The sequence below is a fragment of the Chelonia mydas genome, chromosome 17 (assembly GCF_015237465.2).
Source record: "Chelonia mydas isolate rCheMyd1 chromosome 17, rCheMyd1.pri.v2, whole genome shotgun sequence".
Lineage (NCBI taxonomy): Eukaryota > Metazoa > Chordata > Testudines > Cheloniidae > Chelonia > Chelonia mydas.
Genome location: NC_051257.2, coordinates 12,560,593 through 12,581,763, shown reverse-complemented (window position 1 = coordinate 12,581,763; position 21,171 = coordinate 12,560,593). Strand labels below are relative to the sequence as shown.

Genomic DNA, 21,171 nt, shown 5'->3' with positions numbered 1-21,171 from the left:
CAGCCCCCTCCCCACTCGCCCCTGGGGGAGCTTTAGGAGCCACCCTGGCTGAGCCCCCTCCCCCCAGCCACTGGGGGAGCCCCTCCCTCTGCCTATCCACTCCCGCTACCGGGGCTGCCCTAGCTCTCAAAGCCCCGCCCCTTCCAGAGAAGGGGGAAGGAGGCCGGCTGGGCTGGGCTGGGCTCGGCTCGGCGTTCCCGTTGGCCGTCAGGGAATCTTGTCCCCCCTGAGCCGCCGTCCGCGGCCGGCTGGGGGTGAGAGGTGACGTGACGGCTGCGTCCCCGGAAGCAGCGGGACGGGAGGGAGGCCGGCGGAGGAGGGCGTCGGAGCAGCCGCCTGGCCACAGCCTCCCGCAGGGCCGGAGAATGGTGCAGGGCCAGCCGCCCCGCCGCCTGTGAGCCCGGCCGCCGCCTCCGGGTCCCGCCCCGCCCGGGGGCTTCTTCGCCCTGCGCCGCCGGTAAGAGACGCCGAGGCGGGCCCGGGCCTTGGCGGTGAGCTGCGCCCTGGGGCGGGGGCCGGGAGCCGGGCGGGGTGGGGCAGGGCAGGCGGCGCCGCCCCCACGTGCCGCCCGCCCCGCCCCGCCGCTGAGAGCCGGGCGGGCCGCTGGCATGGGAGGGGAGCCGCCTGGTCCCAACGTTTCCTGTGAATTGCCGGTCCCCAGAGAGAGGCGGCGGCGGCGAGAGAAAAGCGGGGGGGGGGGCGTTTGGGGGTTTTGCACCTCGGGGGGGGGGGCTCGATTTTACAAACGCTTCGTTTGTGGCTAGCTTCGACCCGGCAGCTGCCCATCGAGGGGGGCGGCCGTTTATTCCCAGCCCGGTCGGGGCAGGGGGCCGTAGCTCTTCATCCCCTTCGCAGCTCCGCGGGGGCAGAGCCTGGCCCCGTGTCAAACGGGGTCCCCCCGGGGTCCGCCTGAGCGCTGCGGCGCGTTGTGTAACGGCCGCCTTCCGCTGGCCCGCTGCAGCCCTGGAGCAGGAGTCGCCGCTGCAAAATATTCGGTAACGAGGATCCTCCGCCCATCCCCAGCGCGGGCCGAATACGCTGACTAGGTCTCCTCTGCCTCTAGCTTCAGGCCTGTTAATCTCCACGTCCTCGTATTTGCTCTGCTTAATTTACAGAAATGGGATTAATGATCAGGGCTTGATTTACCTGGTCTTTTGAGGTCGCCCTTAAATCACGAAAATAAATGTTAGGTTGATCTTAGCTTGATTTCCATATTTTAGGCTTGAACCACTCCTGCGGATTTGTGATCGATTAGTAAAAAGAATAACTTGAATGGCCGCAAAAGCTGGTTCAGATTCTGAGTGATTTTGTAATTAGTTTACTTTGTTTACTACACATATGCTTTTATACTGTTTTGCTGTTAATTCATACAAGTGAAGATGTTGCTGTATGCCAGAATTTTCTTACAAAAGATAATGTATCTGAAACAAGGCTGCTAGGTACATAGATTTGAATTTGAGCCATGTCTCATAATCATAGTTATGGATACCCTGGGAAACGTTCCTGAATCTAGAGGGAAGGACTAAATTACAAAACAACTCTTTCTCCACTCCTCCCCTCTTTTAATTTGTTTCTAAAGGTTTGCCTACGTAAGGAAATTTTACTAGTATAATTATAACCCTGGAATTATACGGGTATCACTGAAGCTGTATAATTGTGCCTATAAATTTCCCTGTGTAAATAAGTCCTAAGTCCAGATATGAATCTAAGTAGGGTTGCTTTTCAGGTCGTTGTCAAACTTTTGAAAAGTTAGGTGGCTTAAAGTTCAGAATTGGATGTGTACAATTTAGGGCTGCGTTTCATAATAAAACCTAAATGCGTTTAAAAAAAAAACCCCACAGGTTAAATTCTGGGGATTGTGAAATGGACACTAAGCTTTTTACCGCTAGGTTGATATAGTAAGTTAATATTATCACCATCTCACCGCTTTTCACTGGCCTATGTGAAATGACCAAATGGTTTCAATCCAGTTTCTAGTGGGCATGTGTCCACATATCAGTCAGCACCTTTTGTTGGCAGACAGGGTATACAGACTGAGGATTGAATTGGCCTTGGAGACCATCTCTGATTCTAGATATGGTCTCTTGAGGCACATTCTGAGAGGGTGGCACTGGTGAGTTCCGTTCTTTACAGGCTTTCAGTAAGACTTGGAGGATTGGTCCCATTGCTGGGGAAATGTGATTCTCATTTTCCATTTTAAATTCTTTTTTTAATCAACTATGTAAAATGGAAACTGTTTCTGCAGTTTAAAAAAAAAATTAGAGATGTACATGCATCTGAAGACAATAACAACCAGACATCTGTGTTATCTGGCTAGGCCAGATGCATCCAACAACAGACAGGATCTGAAAAATACCCCTGCCACTGAACGATTCTTGTACTTTGATAGTGCGGCTCTATTTTTAGTGATTCACTGAGTGTTCTGGCAGTTTTGGACCCCTTTTCAATATGAGCAGCTTACGATTTTTTTGTTTTGTTAAAAGGAGTTGAGACTTTTTTAATTAAACATTTACATGTCTGGGCAAATAAAACAGAATTTTAGGGGTCTGTTGGGTAAAATAGCACTTAATAGGATTTCTTGGTGGCACAGTTCTGCTGCTCCCCACCCTAGCTCTCCTTGCAAAACAATTGTGTACTGCAGGTTCTGTTTAGGGGACCAGCCAGACTAGTGCATTAAATGGGACTGAGAGTCACAATTCCTGGGTTTTGTTCCTCATAGTAACCTTTTTTGTAGCCTTCAATACATTATTCTTTGCCACAGATTACCCATCTGTAAAATGGAGGCAGTATTTACCTGCTTAATTTAGGAGTTGAGGTTTAACGAAGTTAAGTTGTAGTTTGTTTTGAGACCTTTGGGTGAAACAGGATATAGACATGAAATGTTCTCTTTCTTTGACTTCTTTTTTTCTCCAAGTTTTCACCTTAGTTTTTTTTTTGTTCTTTTGCTGCACTGTGTCCTCTGTTTCCTTCCCAACTGTCCACTGGTTTTTTGGTGGGTTTTTTTTTTTTTTTTGATGTTTGATGTTTTAAACAAACACTTTGTGGGGTTATATGCTGAATGCCTAAATATAGCAGAGATAAAAGGGGCAGGTAAGTGATCATAAACCCACCTCCTTGTTTCTTTGCAAGTTTGAAGTTTCTTTGAGTTTTGTTTTTGCTTTCCTTAAATACCTTATGGTAAACCTGCTTTTTGTTGCACTCTGCAAATATAGGCTCAGTTTCTGCAGTTGGATCTACTTGCGTGGACACCCTCCCCCCACTTCCACATAGACATCCATTGAAATCTGCATTGGTGGGTCTGATACTATAATTGGACCCATAGTCATTTTTAACAAAAATGTGCAGATCAGCTAGCAAATGTGACTTGACATGGGCCAGTGTGAAATCTAGCCATAAATTACTAACGGGGGGGGGTGTCACATTTTGGAAATGCATGTTTCACAGAAGTACTACTAGTTTCCATTAATATCGTAAAGACACTCAATGATTCATGAAAATAAGGAAACATGGGAAGAGCCTAGAAAGGGCTGAGATTAACTGTGCAGCTGGAGATATGGAAACATCTCTTCTGAATGCTGAGCTGCACTTTAAGCTCCTAATAAAACAAAATGTCTGTTTATATTTGGCTGTTGTGATGTAAAGATCTTAGCTGGTGTTGTAATTAGGTTTTTAAATCCATAGGTCTTACTCAACAAGTCTTGATTCCTGGTCTTGTTCTTTACTTTGTGAAAAAGACGGATGTCATTTAGTGTTTTTCTTTGTTTCCTTTTGTATTATTCTTTTTTTAAATCCAGGACACAGAAGAGTGGGAGGGTAACTTGAATGTTAGAAAGGGCTGGGCACTGGAAAATTTACAGTCAATGTCAGAGCCTTGAAGTAAGGCTCTCGGGACACCTCTGCCAGGCAGCTTGCTGTCTCTTACTGGGACAAGTTTTGAAGCCATTCAACTAGGAGCTGATGTGATTCCAACAGGATGAATAAAAACATTTGTGAACTCTTAAATTCTTAGTTTTCTCCCATTAAAATCAGTGGTGAAAGAGAAAATAAGAAAACTATGCAAATTAATAGGTAAAAACTTTTTTCTCTCAATTTCATATTTTCTTAGTGTAGCAAGAAGTAGTTCTGAAATTCCCATAGGAAGAGGGAGTGTTGATAATTTATAACCTGCTTTCATTGCTGCAGTAAATCAATTTGTATGTCAGTTTGGAGACTTACCTATGGCAACTTTGGTGGTTTTTTGTTCAGCATTCCAGTGCCTTTAGGTTCAGAATTATTAAAATGAATGATTGTCTTGAAATTAATCAGTCTCCAGAGTAGCACTGTAGAAGCCACTAGTATACGTAGCAATTGCAACAGGCAGTGTATGTTGCTGATCCTTTGGGATTTTATCTTTATAATGCCTGCCTGGCTTTGGGTTAACTACAACATCCCTGTAACTTGTGTGTGTGTGTGTCCTTAAGGTTGAGAGTGCATGTTAGTAACTTAACTCAATTTTAATACAGTTTTTTGTCTTGAGTGTATGTAGGTATTGACAAAAGCCAAGTGATTTGGATCCAAGGCCGACGTTCTGGACTGAAAATTTTTACTTATCCGGTCGTACTTGAGATAGTATGTAGATCGCAAAATAGTATGCGTGTCCTTAATCCTGCAAGGTTTAGGCACAGTGGAGAGAAGTCAAGGACTGTGCATTCACCTGCCATTGGAGCCTCTCTTTAAACTTTATTAGCTTAAAAAAAAGAAACCTGATGCTGTCACTTTGCACATTTCTAGCACAGTTCCTATGAGACTCAAAGTGTTTTGAATTAAGCCTCATCAGTGCCTTGAGGTAGTTCCGTTCCTCAGATTAATCATTTGTAAAATTCATGTAATGAAGTTAGGGACTTTCTCCCAAGGTCACACAGCAAGCCAGTGACAGATGCAGAACAGAACTAGAATTGGTAGTAAAACAGAGGTTCTGATAGGTTTCAGAGTAGCAGCCGTGTTAGTCTGTATCCGCAAAAAGAAAAGGAGGACTTGTGGCACCTTGGAGACTAACCAATTTATTTGAGCATAAGCTTTCGTGAGCTACATGCATCCGATGAAGTGAGCAGTTGCTCACGAAAGCTTATGCTCAAATAAATTTGTTAGTCGCTGAGGTGCCACAAGTCCTCCTTTTTTAGAGGTTCTGATGCGCTTTTTCTAAAGAGATGTAAATATGAGTCAGGAGTTCTGATGCCCAGTCCCTGCCTGAACCAGTAGGTTACACCTACTCATAAAAAGTCTCATGGCGATGGAAATGCATATAAATATACTAGTCTGTGGCATAAATATTTAGACACTGAAAATTTACAGGTTTCAGAGCGCTAGCCGTGTTAGTCTGACTCCAGCGAGAAACTGCAGAATTGGAATTAATTTGCAAACTGGACACCGTCAAATTAAGCCTCAATAAACACTGGGAGTGGATGGGTCAGTGCAAAAACTAATTTTCCCCTGCTGATACATACCTTCTTGTTAACTGTTTGAAGTGGAAAGGAGGACTTGTGGCACCTTAGAGTCTCTAAGGTGCCACAAGTACTCCTTTTCTTTTTATGGATACAGACTAACACGGCTGCTACTCTGAAACCTGTTTGAAATGGGCCACCTTGATTACATTGGCCTCATTAGTACTACAAAAGTCCTTAATTGAATTGGCTCATTAGCACTGACACCCCCCCCCCCCCGCCCCACACACACACTTGGTAAGGCAACTCCCATCTTTTCATATGCTGTGTATTTATACCTCTCTACTGTATTTTCCACTCCAGGCATTTGATGAAGTGGGTTCTAGCCCACAAAAGCTTATGCCCAAATACATTTGTTAGTCTCCAAGATGCCACAAGGACTCCTCACTGAAAAAATTAGTTGTGCTTAGGTGCTGTGCTCCATAGTTTCAATCAGCAGTGTGGAATCATTCCTAAGTTACTACAAGATTTGTATATGAAGGAGTCTTGATACACTGAGCACGTGCAATTGCTGGTTTTCCCCTCACCTCTGATATTAACCACCCACAGGTTTTGTTGTAAATACTCAAAGGGCCTGTTATCCTTTGGAAATAGCATCCTGTAACACTTCCTGACTGTTTTCAAAGTTGTAGGACAGTTTGGTTTCCAAACTTTAACAACCTGTGAACCCCTTTCAAGTCTCGCGAACCTGCTCCTAAAAATGAATATTTCCAGGGATTTTCTCCTTTACCTGAGTATAAATTATAAAAGCATTGATCTTGGACATATAAAATTTGTTTTTATGACATGCTTATTACAAACTATTTATTATTATTATTTATCATTACAGTATTTTTATTACATTATGAAAATGGCAACACTCTTTCAAGATCTCACTTTCATAGCTTGTATCACTTTGAATAAGTCTGTTATAGGACAAGGCTCCTAGGTTTCGTCAAGGAGTATAAGATGTGAAACAGCATGAAGGTATTTAAGAAGCCAACTCAAATCGTTCCTCCTACACAAGCATTCAGGTCTTCAGCAGTCCAGGCAAACAACGCATGATACAACAAAGCTTAAACTTGTTCTTCATAATAATTTAAAAAACAGCACTAGCTGCCAATTTAATTTTTAAAACTGCAAAAAATATCCACCTCCCTTTCCATTTCTTATAAGGAGTCTTGAAGTTTAAATCTCCTCGGTGTGATAGATATGCTTTCTTTGATCTGCTTAGCACTTGAAATTCCAGGGGCTGTGGGCTGCTGGCCCCGTGCTGCCCGGTGTTCCTAGGGGCAGCTCTGTCTGCCACTAGGGAACTTTTTCCTGAGAACCCCCTGTAACATTTCGCGAACCCCCAGGGGTTCACAAACCCCAGTTTGGGAACTACTGTTCTAGGAGGATGTTTGGCAACAAGTCCTCAGAAAAGCTGGTGCTCTTTTAGCAACAAAAAATATTTAGGCAGATTTTGTTTTAATGAGTTTTAGCACATCCATTTTGGTGGCTGACTGAAAAGAAACCCCTGGGGAAACCAGAATTCTTATGAAATTGCTGACGGTCCCTTAAATTTACAGTAAGCTGCAATACTGAATTTGCTCCTGGGTAACATTCAGCTTTGATTAAATGCTGTAATAAACCTTGCCTCTTGCTGGGTGGTTTTTTTATAAGAAAATTCGGAGGGAAACATTGAATACAACTCTGCTCTTGGTTTTTGTTTTGGTCTGTTTCCATCTCAACATGTCTCCAGCGTTTCTAGACTGACATTTGTGATGAACCCTAGTTTAAAAAAAATTTCAGAAATTTGCTGAAATGGAATCCTATCCTGCCAGTGACAAGATAGGAGACAGAACTTTAGAATTGGGTCATACCCAATTAATTTTCTTACCTGAGGCAATTCCGCCCTCCCCTATTGCACCTGCCTTTTCTTGACACCTTAATTAGCTTTTCTAGCAGTAGCGCTGTGTGTCTTTGAGAAGTGTGGGCTCTGGTAGGATACGCTTTCTCTTCTTTCTACCTCTTCTTTCCTTTTTTCTCCCACTTCCTTCTCTCTGGCTCTTTCCTATATCCCTCTCCCCCCGCCCACCCACCCACAGGGATTTTTACCATTAGATGCTTGTAGCCCTGCTGCTGATCACTGTTGGCCCAGTGGTGCTGGTTACCTTGGTCTTTGGGGGGTGGATAGAAATCAGTTAGTGGAGCAAGATTGTGCACCCAGGATATGATCCTGCACTCTGAAATGAACCCTGCTTTCAAAAGTTGTACCCAGGAAAAGAGAGAGAGAGATTGTATGTTAAAGTCTGTGCCATGTTTGGAGGAATGCAATAATCTCCTCACTGAACTTTTCTGTCTCCATTGCAGCAAAGTAATTTTTCTTCCTGGAGGAAACTGATGATGAAAAGTGTAGGCCAGTAAAATATTAGGAATACTGATGTGAAAAGCTGCAGTTATTGTATGGATCATACGTACCATGTGCTTCTAACAAGAGAGCACAAGGCACACAAACTTGCAGGGAGCAGAATCCCTGACTTAATGAAAATTCCCAAGAGATGGATCTTGTTTTAGTCCTGGATTGCTGAGTCATAACCATTAAAGGGCTATGCTCTTGAGATGCTTGGTTTGCATCTTTCAGTTGCTCAAAATTCGGATGGGCAGCACAGGTTTCTAGACAAAAGTCCTTTCCTTCTGTGTACTCTAAGGATTAAGGTATTTTAGCATGACTTCAGGTAAAGCAAATAAAGGAAACAGGATTGCTTGTGGTGTTCTCTGCTTGCGCAGTTTCTGCAGTAGAGCCTCACAGCTGCGCTTTAACACTTGACTGCATTGTTTTCTTTGTGGGTGGGGGTGAGTAATTCCAATAGAGCTTAATCCCCTTCACTTGCATAATGGAAAGACAGGAAAACTCAAAAGAAATGGAGAATCAATAGGATTAAATGGAAAGTCTGCTTCAATTCAGTAGACCAAGAGTAGTCAACAGGCAGATCACGGCCGTGGGCCAAACCCGGACTGCCATACGCTTTTGAACAAACCCTGAAATCTTTTTATTTACGTATTATTGTTGTATTTTTATTATTTTCTCTGGAGTCTGGACCTTGACTAAGAAATTTAGATCTTGACAAAAATTGACTACCCCTGCAGTAGACTTAGGTCTGTGGCGTAGACCTGGCCTATCTCAGCGTAACAACATCGCAGAGGTGTCTGGAAAATCCACCCTCCTGAGTGGTGATGTTATACCTACCTAAACCCCCCCGCCATGCAGACAGTCTATGTCGACAGGAGACTTCTCTTGTCAGTATAGCTACTGCCTCTCAGGGAGGTGGATTGACTATGCTGATGGGAGAAGCTCTCCTGTCAGCGTAGGAGTATCTTCATGTTCATGCAGCTGCATTGGTGCAATTGTGCTGATGCAGCATTTTAAGTGTCACTCTGTGTGTTCACAGTCCTATCTGCTTAATTTACTGACTCAAGTAAGTTTGTACTTCTGTTCATGCTGGAGAACGAACGGAGAGATGAGTCTTCTGGCTCACTCAGTAAATGGAGTTTCTGATAACAGGATTTTAGTTGACGTGTCAGCTGGAAGTGTTCCAGCCTGAATCTCAGATCCCAGTTTGCACATCCGATGGCTAGAAAAAACACTGGTTTATTGATAAACTGATCAGATTTGGTCAAGATCCAAATGCAAAACTTCATGAGGCTTTTCTCTAACCAAATCGCTTTTCAAAGTGGAACAGTACTTTGCAGCTACATTGAATAATTCTCACTTATAAAGTGCCATCATCTATTTCACACTTGGTCCAGCTGGGTCTTAAAATGGCTTTTAAAGGCTTTTGTCTTAAGTTTGGAAGTATGACTCAACTGGAAATTTGCAGACCTTATCTGTGGGCTTCATTGAAACTACATTTCCATTATAATCTTATTAATTCAAATACTGTTCTTATGGAATCCAAATACAGCTGTGTATGCTATTCTGGGTGACTAGTCAAGGAAATAAAATAAAGAACTGTATGGACCACTGATTCTCATTGGCTGTCAGTAATAGGAAGCGTGTTTGATTCTGTTACAAGCTATGGCATCTTTCTTTTAATTCCATTCTTTCTGGAAATTATAGTGGTTGGGAGAACAAAATCTGGCACCTTTTGAGGAATTTTTTTAGATTTGTTTAATCCGCAACCACATTTTTCTGTTTGATTGACTTAAATTATCTCTGGGAAAAAATCATGTTCTTCTTATGTGTCACTCTGTTCTAATGCTCTCCATTTTCAGGTGGATCTAATCAGAATAATGTTCAACATAAACCCTTTGGAGAATCTGAAGGTTTACATCAGCAGTCGCCCTCCTCTTGTGGTCTTTATGATCAGTGTAAGCGCTATGGCAATAGCTTTTCTGACACTGGGTTATTTCTTTAAAATCAAGGAGATCAAGTCACCGGAAATGACAGAGGTATGGTATAATAAGATATGTACACTGACATCCTGCAGTAACACACTTCCTGGCTTTTGTGATGGGACATGCTTATTTAACAAAAAGAAAAGGAGGACTTGTGGCACCTTAGAGACCAACAAATTTATTTGAGCATAAGCTTTTGTGAGCTACAGCTCACTTCATCCGATGAAGTGAGCTGTAGCTCACGAAAGCTTATGCTCAAATAAATTGGTTAGTCTCTAAGGTGCCACAAGTACTCCTTTTCTTTTTGCGAATACAGACTAACACGGCTGCTACTCTGAAACCTATGCTTATTTAACAGGCATACATAACTTTCATTTTAACAGTTTGTATGTTTTCTCCTGTGCTAGTGCACAGGACCTGATTGTTTTCATTTGCATTACTGTATTTTAATCTCTAATCTAGAAGCAGTCATTTATCTTGCAAGGAATAATCTCGATACAATTAATTTGACGGGGGGGGGGGGGAGGCGCGGCGGAATTAATGCTCTCTCATAGGAGAATGTGTTTGTAACACTGCCCCCTGCAACTGCTAACCTTATTCTGTTCTAACAAACGGCTTGATTCATGGAATTTCTTCTGATCTTTGTTTTAAGTTACCTTGCAAAACTGTTCCATAGTTTGAGTGCATTTTGATAAAAGTATGTGAGCTAAACTTCATTGGGAGCTCTCTGTATGAGAGAGACCAGGGCTTCTCACTAGACAAAGTTAATGTAAGTACACCAACGTTATTAATTTCATTTGTAGCTCTGAGGAGAGTATTATTCTACCATGCTCTTTATAGCTTTGAAAATGAGTAATTGATCAGTGGGGTGAAATGGGAATCAGAATTGGCATTTGATTTATAAAAACAAACACAAGCATCAGATATTTCTCCTGTTGAGAGTGTTGCTGCTTACTTCAATGGAGGGTAGGATTCAGATTGTCTTGGTGACATGGAATAATATAGATTTAAAATTAGATATTAAAAATCTGAACTGCTCTTTGAAGAAGTGACAGTACCAAATAATTTTGCTAATCTAATCTGTCATCTAATCTAAATTTTTGTCTCGCTTTTTAAAGGACTGGAATACTTTCCTCTTGAGGTTTAATGATTTGGACTTCTGTACATCAGAGAATGAAACCTTAAAACATCTCATCAATGATACCACAACTCCAGAAAGTACAGTGACTAGCGGACAAGCCAGATCTTCTACACAATCTCCACAGACTCTTGAGGACTCTGGTCCAGTAAACATCTCTGTGACAATCACTCTGACACTGGACCCACTCAAACCATTTGGCGGGTATTCCCGTAATGTCACACACCTAAGTTCCACAATTTTGGGGCATCAGATTGGACTCTCAGGTATGCAAAATTTGATTGTTCCAAGAGTGAATAATAATTACACTTCTAATATTACAAATGTCTGAAGAAGGAATAGCTAGTCACTAAAGAAACAAATCATTGGCTTAGACATTACGTGCATTGCTAAAATTTTTGTCAGTACTTCACAATCATGCGCCTCTCTCTCTCTCCTTTTTGGCAAAGAGTAACTTTTCCCTGTATTTGGGGTAATAGGGAAGATGTATGTACAGTCATATATATACACACACTACTTTGCAGTCTAAAAAAGATCCAGCAGCCCAGTCACATTCGTTTGAAAGTATTTTCAAAACAAATTTCTGATCTGGAAAAGCTGCTTCTTGCTTATGCAGGGTACACTTGAGTGCTTCTGATCAGTCCGTCAGTTTTGGTGGTGGTGAATCCTTCTGCATTAGTGATCCAGCTGTACATTAACTGAAAACCTCTTGTTGATTTAAAATCTAAAATGCAAACTCGTTCAGGATAAAGCTGCTGAAAAGAAGCAACAATTATAAAACTTTCCAGTGATGCTAAGATGATGAAAGAATCCTAACCTATTCTGTTGGCTTGCCTGGCCAGACGGACAAGTCAGTGGGTTGTGGAGACTTTGTAAAGTGGTTTACAGGAACTATTTAGAGTTGAAGTTCAGCATGTTTAATTTTACAGTGGTGCTATAACATCAGGGTGGCTTGCACCTGAAACGTCCTATAGCAAACACATGCCACAACTGAAAATCTCTATTGCTTACAGCAACGTTCTCTACTCTTTCCTGAACGATATCGTGTAACTTCTGTTGATCAAACCACCTGGTTTTAATCTGCATATCAAATCTGGTTTATCCCTGGGGACCTACAGTTTTATCATTTGGAGAACCCAGCGGTTTAGTCTTGTCTCTTTTATAGTTTTATCTATTGATGATGAGGTGCATATTAAGGCACTTTTCAGCAGTTATATCTGCATGGATTTCTCTATAGTAAAAATTAAACTGCAGAAAAAGCAGATGATGAACTAAGGTTTTAGGAGGGGAAGGGCTAAAATTCTAAGATGTAATTACTGATAAAATTGTTGCAGACAATGGCCGGATTATGCACAATTATAGAGAGGTTTTCTAAATTCAAAAGCTTGTAAAGGCCCAAAGGTCATGGGACCAGGTCCAAAATGTCATCAGTGCTAATAACTGGGTGGTTTGGGACAGGAGGGGAAATGGGAGTCTGTAATTTTCCAGATATTTCTTTGCTTCCCTCAATGATGGCCACAAAGCTGTGTGTCCACAAAAATGCAATCGACCACACGCCTTTTCCTAGTACTTGTTGCTGTTACTGCTCTCATCATACCAACAATTTCTTTCTTTCTAAAAGGCAGAGAATCTCACGAGGAGATAAATATTACATTCACCCTGCCTGCTGCTTGGAATTCAGATGACTGTGTTCTCCATGGTCACTGTGAGCAGGTGGTATTTACAACCTGTATGACTGTCTCAGCAGCCAGCAATGTGTTTCCTGTCACAGTGTAAGTGCCTTTCTAATTATTTGTTTTTAGGGTTACCTCAGATGTACTACTACTCTCTTAATGCTTTGGATGCTTTTCTTATGCTCCCCATGACTCTCTAACATTGACTTTGGAAGTAAGTGATACTAAAAGAGAATGTAGTATAAAGTCCAGTTTGTTTTGAAAAGACATTTGGTGTCCTTACTAACACAGTAGAGTTTCCCTGGATGTTGTTTAGCTCCATCTCTCTCTCTTTTTTTTTTTCTCCCTCCCCTCCTCCCGTTATTGTGCGCTGGTGGAGTTCTAGCCACAATGCAGGGAATGTGGACAGGAACTATAGAACTCATAGTTCTGAAACTATCCAGATAAAGCCCTAAGTTACAACTGTTTAATAATGACTCTCATGTTGGAAGGATATTTACACCTTGTGCTTCAAGTTTAAACCAGTTTCTAACTACTAGAGACCAGGATGAGACCTATTTGGGGTCAGATTATTCCACATATGTCTACGGCAGGGTTCTTACACCATTCTCTGAACTGTCTGGTTTTAGCTACTGTCAAAGAGAGGATACAGGGCTGGATAGATTACTGGTCTGATCATAGAATATCAGGGTTGGAAGGGACCTCAGGAGGTCATCTAGTCCAACCCGCTGCTCAAAGCAGGACCAACCCCCAGTTTTTGCCCCAAATCCCTAAATGACCCCCTCAAGAATTGAACTCACAACCCTGGGTTTAGCAGGCCAATGCTCAAACCACTGAGCTATCAGGTATGGCTGTTCCTAGTTGTGTTCACCTGCAAAGTTTCATTTTAGTACTTGATGTCCTAATATCAATTTTTCCTTCATTTCAAAATAGCATCACTTTGGTTTTAAAAGTGCAAAAGTATTCAAGGGCTTTCCGGACTCCTGCATCCCTAACTTGCTGAAAAGGGCCAGTTCAGAGCCAACTTAGCCTGAGTCATGTCTACTTTAAAGCTTCTCAGAAATGATGCTGATTGTCTTCAGCATAAGCAAACTGCAGTTGTTGTAAGAGAGAGAAATGTTTTCTGAAAACATTCTTTAAACTGTAATATCTTTAAATGGAACAATGAATACGGCTAAAGTGATATACCATGGGGAAACAGATGGTTCAGGGGATTGGTACGGCATATAGATCCTTTAAGTGCTATCTAAAAGCTAGGTGGTCGTATTATTTATTATCTCTAAGTAGGTAGCTTGATCAAAGCTCAGATCATTGGTGACCAAAAGTTGATTCTTTCTGGCAACTGGTCTGTATCAAACGAGTTTGGTCTCAGTCTCTTCAGCAGTAGAAGGGTGTTCACAAAAAAAGTATCATGATTGACTTCCCCCCACTTTCTTCAACAACTGTGTCAAGAGGACAAGGCTGAATAGGCATTGGCGAGTGAATGCCTCTCTTGCATTGAGGTGGCATTGCCAGGTCAGCGCCAGGAAGCTAACATTACCACTGCCTGTACTGTATCTGTTCTTTGGATGAAATCCTTCAGTTAACAAAACACCCTCAAAACAGTAAAATCCAAAGCAGGCGGAGTGTTAGGTGAGGCAAGTGCCACACTACCTGGTTCCTGATGGTAACAAACTTTCCCCTTGTCTTCTCGGCACACCAAGTTCTTGTTCTTTATCCCCCTTCCCGTCTAGAGCTTGGGGTGGGTTCACCTGAAAGCTGTAGTAAAAATATCAGAAGTTTTTTTGAAACCTAGTACATACTCCTCTCGTTAAATGATAGGGGGTTGACTTTTTGAAACAGATTGCAATGAAAGTTTAATGTTGCTGTCGGTTCTAGATTTTCTTTTCCTTTAGCATTATATTTTGCCATTACACTAGGGATGATCCTGAATAAAAACAATACACTGTTTACACTGTTCAAAGAGAGAATGACCCTTACTATGTTCTGAAAGTCAGCCATACAGGACACTGAAAATGGCAATTCATCAGCTTGTTTTTTTTTTGTTTTTTTATCCTCAGTCAGCCACCGCATTGTGTTCCTGAGACGTACAGCAATGCTACCCTCTGGTACAAGATCTTCACTACAGCCAGGGACTCAAATACAAAATATGCACAAGATTATAACCCTTTCTGGTGTTACAAAGGAGCCATTGGAAAAGTCTATCATGCTTTAAATCCCAAACTAACTGTCATAGTTCCAGATGTAAGTGCCAATGCTCTATTCTGACTGAATACCTCCTGTCGATTTAACTGAATAAGGTAGTCTTCTCTTGCGGACCTAAAAGAGTTGCATAGCACTGCATTCTTAAATAGTTGCTTGCAGTGGTGGTGTAGCCATGTTAGTCCCAAGATCTCAGAGTGACAAGGTGGGTGAGGTGGTCTAACAAAAGATATCAACTTCTGTTGGTGAGAGAGACAAGTTTTCAAGCTACAGAGGTTTTTCTTCAGGTGTGGGAAACCTGCACAACACCTTCAAAAGACATGCCTGAGGAGAGCTTAAATTCATATCTTAGCTAGACACTAAAAATCATGGTCTTAATAAAGACACTGGATTTATGGCTTATTACAGCGTGTAACCCACTAACCCCTTTTTGTCCTATGATTGCAGGGGCGTTAACAGGCCACTTCACCTTGAATGGTCTCTTAGAATACGTGTTAACTTTTTATGCTAAACAGTCTTTCACCTTGTATTTAGCTGTGAGACACAGTACCTTTCTCAGATCTGCAGGAGAGCTCTGTGTCGCTTTAAAGCTTGTCTTTCACCTCCAGTAGCTGGTCCAATAAAAGAGAGTTTGTCACCCACCTTGTCTGTCTTAAATAGTAGCCGTAGCTATGTCAGAGGTGGCTGCATTTCAGTGGTGATCTCCATATATCTCAATGTGCCTAACAGCTTCATTAATTAAAGATTTATAATTTGAAATCCTCTGATTAAAGGTGCCACTGTTTTATAGAGAAGTGCAAGAGTAGTGTAATGAATGTTGTTAAAATGCAGTCACTAGTGCAAATTAAATATAGATAGGAAAATGTGTAAGTTATCCGTAACTGCCAAAACTTAGAGCTCCCTTACTACCTTCAACTTTCAGAAGTTCTGCATTAACAATGTAGAGGAAATCCTTTGTATTGAGAAGAAACAAGGTTGGGAAAGTGGCTTCTTTGCTAATCTGCTAAACATTGCTTGAATGTCAAATGCCTTCTCTATGTACAGAATCAGTAAACAGTTTTATTTCTCTGTGCAGGATGATCGCTCACTAATAAACTTGCATCTCATGCATACCAGTTATTTTCTTTTTGTGATGGTGATTACAATGTTCTGCTATGCAGTTATTAAAGGTAGACCAAGCAAACTGAGGCAAAGCAATACAGAATTCTGCCCTGAAAAAGTAAGTTTACCTAAGATGATACGTACAGCATTGATGGGGGGCAGGGGGCAGAAATTAGAAAAGATCCCTTTTATATACAAAGTTTACATTATTTAATTGGTATACAATGATGATTCGCTTCTCTCCCAACTTAGTATCTCATTGGAGGACAGTAAATAATGGCACTGTAAAAGGTGCCTTGTTCTCTGCCTTTATAATCCAGCCCCTGGATGTAGCGGAGAAACAAGGCAGAAGATTCCATTCAGCAATTAAATGCCTTGATTAAGAGTAGGGTAGTATAATCTGTGGCTAAAGCAGAGGATTGAGAATCATGACTACTGGAGTCTCTTGTATCTCAGCCACTGGCACTAAGACCTTGAACAAATCACTTAATGCTTTGTGCCTCTGTTTTGCCTCCTGTTTGCAAGGCATAGAATAGTCCTCTATGCCCTGCGGGTGCTCAGAAGCTTAACAAGTACGTATGTCTATAGTGCTGGTAGATCCTTCAATTAGAGATTCTTATTCTGTAAGTGTAGGGTATTAGTTGCACTTCAGTAAATGCAGAAGTGATTTGGGGTTTTTTAATACCTCTAACATGTAACATCAAGTAAACTGTATTTACAACACCGTATATTATTTGCACTTTGGCATATATCAAGTTTGTCTTACGCAGCTTGAAATAGTCTTAAATTCTCTTATTACAAGAAGACAGCATACATTTATTAAAATATTGCTATCACAGCTAGTTCTAATGGTTATAATCAGCATTAACGAAAATTAATACTGATGTTGGTTTAAGGGCAGTTAGACTAATTATATATACGCATACATACATTCACTTCTCTTAATGGATTAAATATGGATGTATTTAACTATGTAACAAGAAGCTACAATGTACTATCCTTCATTATTAGGGAAACTTCCTACCAAGAGCTGAATATCTTTGAATATTTGATAAATACCAATTACAAAATATCTTCAGATATATTTTGGTGGTCTTTCCAACCTGGAGTCCTCAGAATGGCAATGACAGACGTCCTAGCTGCATAGAGATAAGTAATGTGCAAATAGAGTTGATTTCAATTATACACAAGCTCTTAATTCTGTAATTTTTTTTGTTTTACTTCCAGGTTGCTTTGTCAGAAGCATAATCCATCTCCTTTTACTGAAAATGGCTGAGAACCATAATCATTGCCTGCTGAACCCAGACTGGGTCTTAAGACTTTGTGAATACATTATCTTGCAATGTTGGTTTATTCCAACCAAAGACATTTCAAGTGCCTGTAATTGATTTGTACATATTTATAAAAGTATATTCAGATGACGCACTTGTTCCGCACAGTAGTGCGGCGAGAATCTTTAAATCTTTACCTGTGGACATAGCTGAATGTTTGTGTAGATAATAGATGTGTGTAGTGATAAGGATCACGTAGTCAGAGCAAGATATTTTTGTCTAGCTGCATCTGGGCAGGTTAAGATGCCTTTCCAAATGTCTCAAACAATACAAACCCTTTGTTTTTGCCCAATAATATGTACAGCGTGTTTGAAACAGTATGCATCTTTGATATAATATTGCATTTCCAAAGCCACTGATCTACTACATAAATTCAGTGTGTGTATGTGGCTTAATACTTTTTCCATTTTCTCCTTGCTTGCAAGAAAAGATATCAACATTTCTAGATTTTTTTTTTTAAGAAAAATACATATTCACATTTTAATATTGCTGTAGTTAGGACAAACTTGTGCTTTTATCCAGAATTTAATAAAAAAGGCAAAGTCTTATTTTAAAATCCTTTCTATTGTAAAGTGCTAAGATTCACTTTTCATGGGGCCTGCTGGAATGGCAGAGCATTGATCTGCATTGGGGTTGTATGGAAAGCTTTCCACTTACTTTGCCTCCGCTCCACAGCCTTCAAATCAGCAACTTCCTTGGTATAAAATAGCTTTTTATAACCTGTCTAAAAAGTGGATTTAAAAAAAAGGATGCATTCTATTAATAGTCAGTTGTGGCTCCATAGAGCCTGGTCAAGTGCAAATAACAAAGGGAAAAGGAAGATATAGTAACTTAAAGACCATTGTAAGTGCTTCATGTTGGACCTTCCACACATCTCTAAAGGGCAGCTGAAAATGACATATTTTTATTAGCTTTGTCTAATTTTTATCTACTGTTGTTGTCTTCTGAGGGGAAGATGACAACTAGTGGGCTAGTCTTGTTGTGAATAAGTTGAGGGAAACCTTGCCTGAGAAATTTGTATTGGTCTTTGTGTCCATTCTTAAAATCAGAGCAGACTTGATTTCTTGGAGTGCTTTTGTTCTGTGGGTTTTTTTCCCATTTCTGGCTTATTCTGTCTCCTTCCAGCCTGTCCTCCAGTTACCTTTTTAATTCTCGTAAGACAGAAGTTTCCTATAGACACTTCCACCACAGCTTTTAAAATCTCACTGGTTGCCTTAATGACCCTTCATGTCATCTTTCAGCTTTCCTGTCAGGTAGCGCAATTCTAAATGTGGGTGTATACATTTTTCTTTGATACGTTTCACGCTGCCATGTGATACATGAAACCATAAATCCAATTCCAAGACTGTAATCGCTGATATGTTGGCATAAAATCCTCTCTGTCTAGACACTGTTGATTGCACATTGTTGTGTTCTGCAGACCATCTTATATATTGTATAAAATCACTTTTCTTCAGAAAATAGTTCCTCATATAATTGTGATTGCTTTACACAGCGTATTGGTTATTTCACTAAAATGTGTTTTCTCCAGATACCTTAAGATTAAACTTTAGAGACAGCCGTTTAATTTGAAATCTATAAATGAAATAACTAAGGCTTCTGATCTTCAGTTGAAGCTACTGTTCACTAGTAAAACTCCACCAAGGAAGCAGTAAATTTACTAAATAAAAATATGTAGAAAGCTTAAAGTGAAATTCTATTCTACTGCTCCTAACTTATGCATTCCCCACCTTTTATTTAGTACTCGTCTTTGAAACTGACTGAGGGGTGGTTCAGAACGGATAACTGCGGAAGAAGGTTAGTGCTGGTACAGTCAGTACCGGAAAATGCCCCGAGAACACTTACATCATCATGTAAAGATACTTTAAATAAATCCAAAATCAATGCTCTAGTTCAGCAAACTAACGTCAAACCCCAAAAGCCCCAAACAGAACTACCTAGAAAGAAAAACACAATTGGGTGTGTTGGGGGAACAGGTTTTTATAGGAGGTGTTTTCGGTAATTAGAGGGGCCAGCTTAAAAAATACATAGTCAAACCCCACAAACAACTGCACTGCAAATAAACATTAAGCTCAGATTGCAACCCACAAATGCAAGGAGATTAGCATTAAGGGCATATTTTTCATTCTTAACTTACCCCTTTGTACCTAGGTATTGCAGCACATAGGTGAGGTCACCCAGTAGGCTAAGACTTTATCGTACTTACGAGTGTTGGATTGTACCTAGGCACAATATACAAAAATTAAATGCAGCCAAGCAGAAGGGTAAAAACTTAATATTAAAGTGGTTGTTCAGATCATATTGATCTTTCCTTTTTGTTTTCTTTTTCTTTTTAACTATGACTTGAATCAGTTTTGATTCTATTTGTAAGTGTTTTCTTGTTGTTAGAAAGCTGCCATTTCTGTTGCATTTTTCTTTGGCATTACATAGAAAGTCTGAGCCTTGGTTTACAGCCTTCCTCTGCAGGTGATGTAGGGTTAAGATGGTATTTTTAAAAAAAAAACAAAACACATTTCACTTGTATTGTTGCATGATGGTTAATAGCAGATTTGGTAATGACACTTCTCTCCTATATTAATTTTGTGTTTGTAAGATGTGCATATTGCTTTGCAGAATAAAAAAAAAAAGTTTATTCCGTTGTCTTTTTTTTTTTTAACCAATTCCTTGTGGACGTTTCATAAATCCTCTCTTTAGGTTGTGTGCAACACAAGGGAATTTGTTTTGACAGTGCACAGTAGTCTGGAATTTCAAACCCTATCTTGTGCGTATGCTCCAATAAACACTTCAGTTTAGACTTTAAAAAAAAAAAAAGTAATAATATGTGTCGTGCAGAAGGAGACAGTTGTTTTGATGTCCAGCATGATAAAATGCAGCACTCGTGACACTTAAACCAGTTTAACCCAGATATTTCTCCTTGTGCTTGAAGCTCCGGTATCCTGCTGTGCAGTTAAAGGTAGATCGGCAAGCTTCATCAATGCAGTACAGATTTCCACTCTGAAAAGGTAATGAGGGCTAAGATGAGAAATGCCTGGTGGGGGAAGGAGTAGAAAATAGCTTCAGTTACCTTTGAGACCATGCAAAACAGGACAATTTCACGCCTCAGTAAGAATATTTTTTGTCTTGACCGTTTCCCTTTAAAAGTTAATCTCCTTGGCTATGTTTTCCTGTAGCACTGTAGATTGCTTCCTTTTCAGATCTCTAACAGTGTGGACAGTGAAGGCAAAATGGTCATTTTCCCTCTTGTCACTTTCGCTTTCTGGTTCTCACGCCATACGCGAGCGCACGGGCTCGCTGTTTGGCGGGCAAGAACGGCAATGAAAACCTCGACTCCAAATGATACCATTCATGAGCATTTTGTCTAGTCCCTTCACCCAAGCTTGCCTCTAAGTTTTTGCACATATATAAATGTTTTTGCAGCTTTTTGCTATACTCTTTCCGGGTCACTTATCTTATGCCAGAGGTTTTCAAACTGGGGGTAGCAGGGAATGTATTCTGGGGAGGATGTGAGAAGCTTTGGGGGATTAACCCACGCATTTTACCCACAGCAATAAATCCCCAGCAAAGCTAATTCCTCCAGGTCCCCAGATGGCGCTGTCCATTTTAATGGATTTCTTTTAAGCTGGCATAGCATTATACAAAGTCATTGCCATCTGTACATTCATCTGATTTGCTATGACACAGCGTGCACATTTAATTGTGAGCATCGACCACAATCACAGTTTTGCTTCAGCTCTTATTACCGTGGATCGTTGACTTTGTTTCAATCAATGCCTTACTCTTTTTAACAGTTAGTGGAAGTTTGCATGTTTTGTTTTGTTTTAAATTGGTATATGTACTTTGTGTGTGTAAAGTACTGCAGACTCACAGAAGGGGAGTGCTCTCAGATA

At 40.7% G+C, this 21,171-nt stretch overlaps 1 protein-coding gene across 5 annotated transcripts; it reads left to right on the top strand.

Moving 5' to 3' along the window:
• Positions 1–198: 198 nt before the first annotated feature.
• On the top strand, positions 199–19,916 carry TMEM248 (transmembrane protein 248). 5 transcript variants are annotated; one of them, XM_037880418.2, is made up of 7 exons: positions 199–491; positions 9,717–9,893; positions 10,958–11,243; positions 12,599–12,749; positions 14,711–14,894; positions 15,928–16,071; positions 16,965–17,259. In XM_037880418.2, exons 2-7 carry the CDS (start codon positions 9,735–9,737, stop codon positions 16,995–16,997), a joined length of 957 nt encoding a protein of 318 aa, XP_037736346.1. In that variant the 5' UTR covers positions 199–491; positions 9,717–9,734; the 3' UTR covers positions 16,998–17,259. The 5 variants fall into 5 exon arrangements, with proteins under 5 accessions (XP_037736346.1, XP_037736347.1, XP_037736344.1 ...); XM_037880419.2 differs by having other exon boundaries at positions 207–457; positions 17,181–19,916; XM_037880416.2 differs by having other exon boundaries at positions 266–457; positions 16,965–19,916.
• The last annotated feature ends 1,255 nt before the right edge of the window (positions 19,917–21,171 follow it).

Bases quoted from the DNA above. Each gene is read 5' to 3' on its own strand.
- TMEM248 (XM_037880416.2), top strand. From the start codon at position 9,735: ATGTTCAACATAAACCCTTTGGAGAATCTGAAGGTTTACATCAGCAGT. The intron at 12,750-14,710 runs GTAAGTGCCTTT...TTTTATCCTCAG, and splicing joins AATGTGTTTCCTGTCACAGT to TCAGCCACCGCATTGTGTTC. The intron at 14,895-15,927 runs GTAAGTGCCAAT...TTCTCTGTGCAG, and splicing joins TAACTGTCATAGTTCCAGAT to GATGATCGCTCACTAATAAA.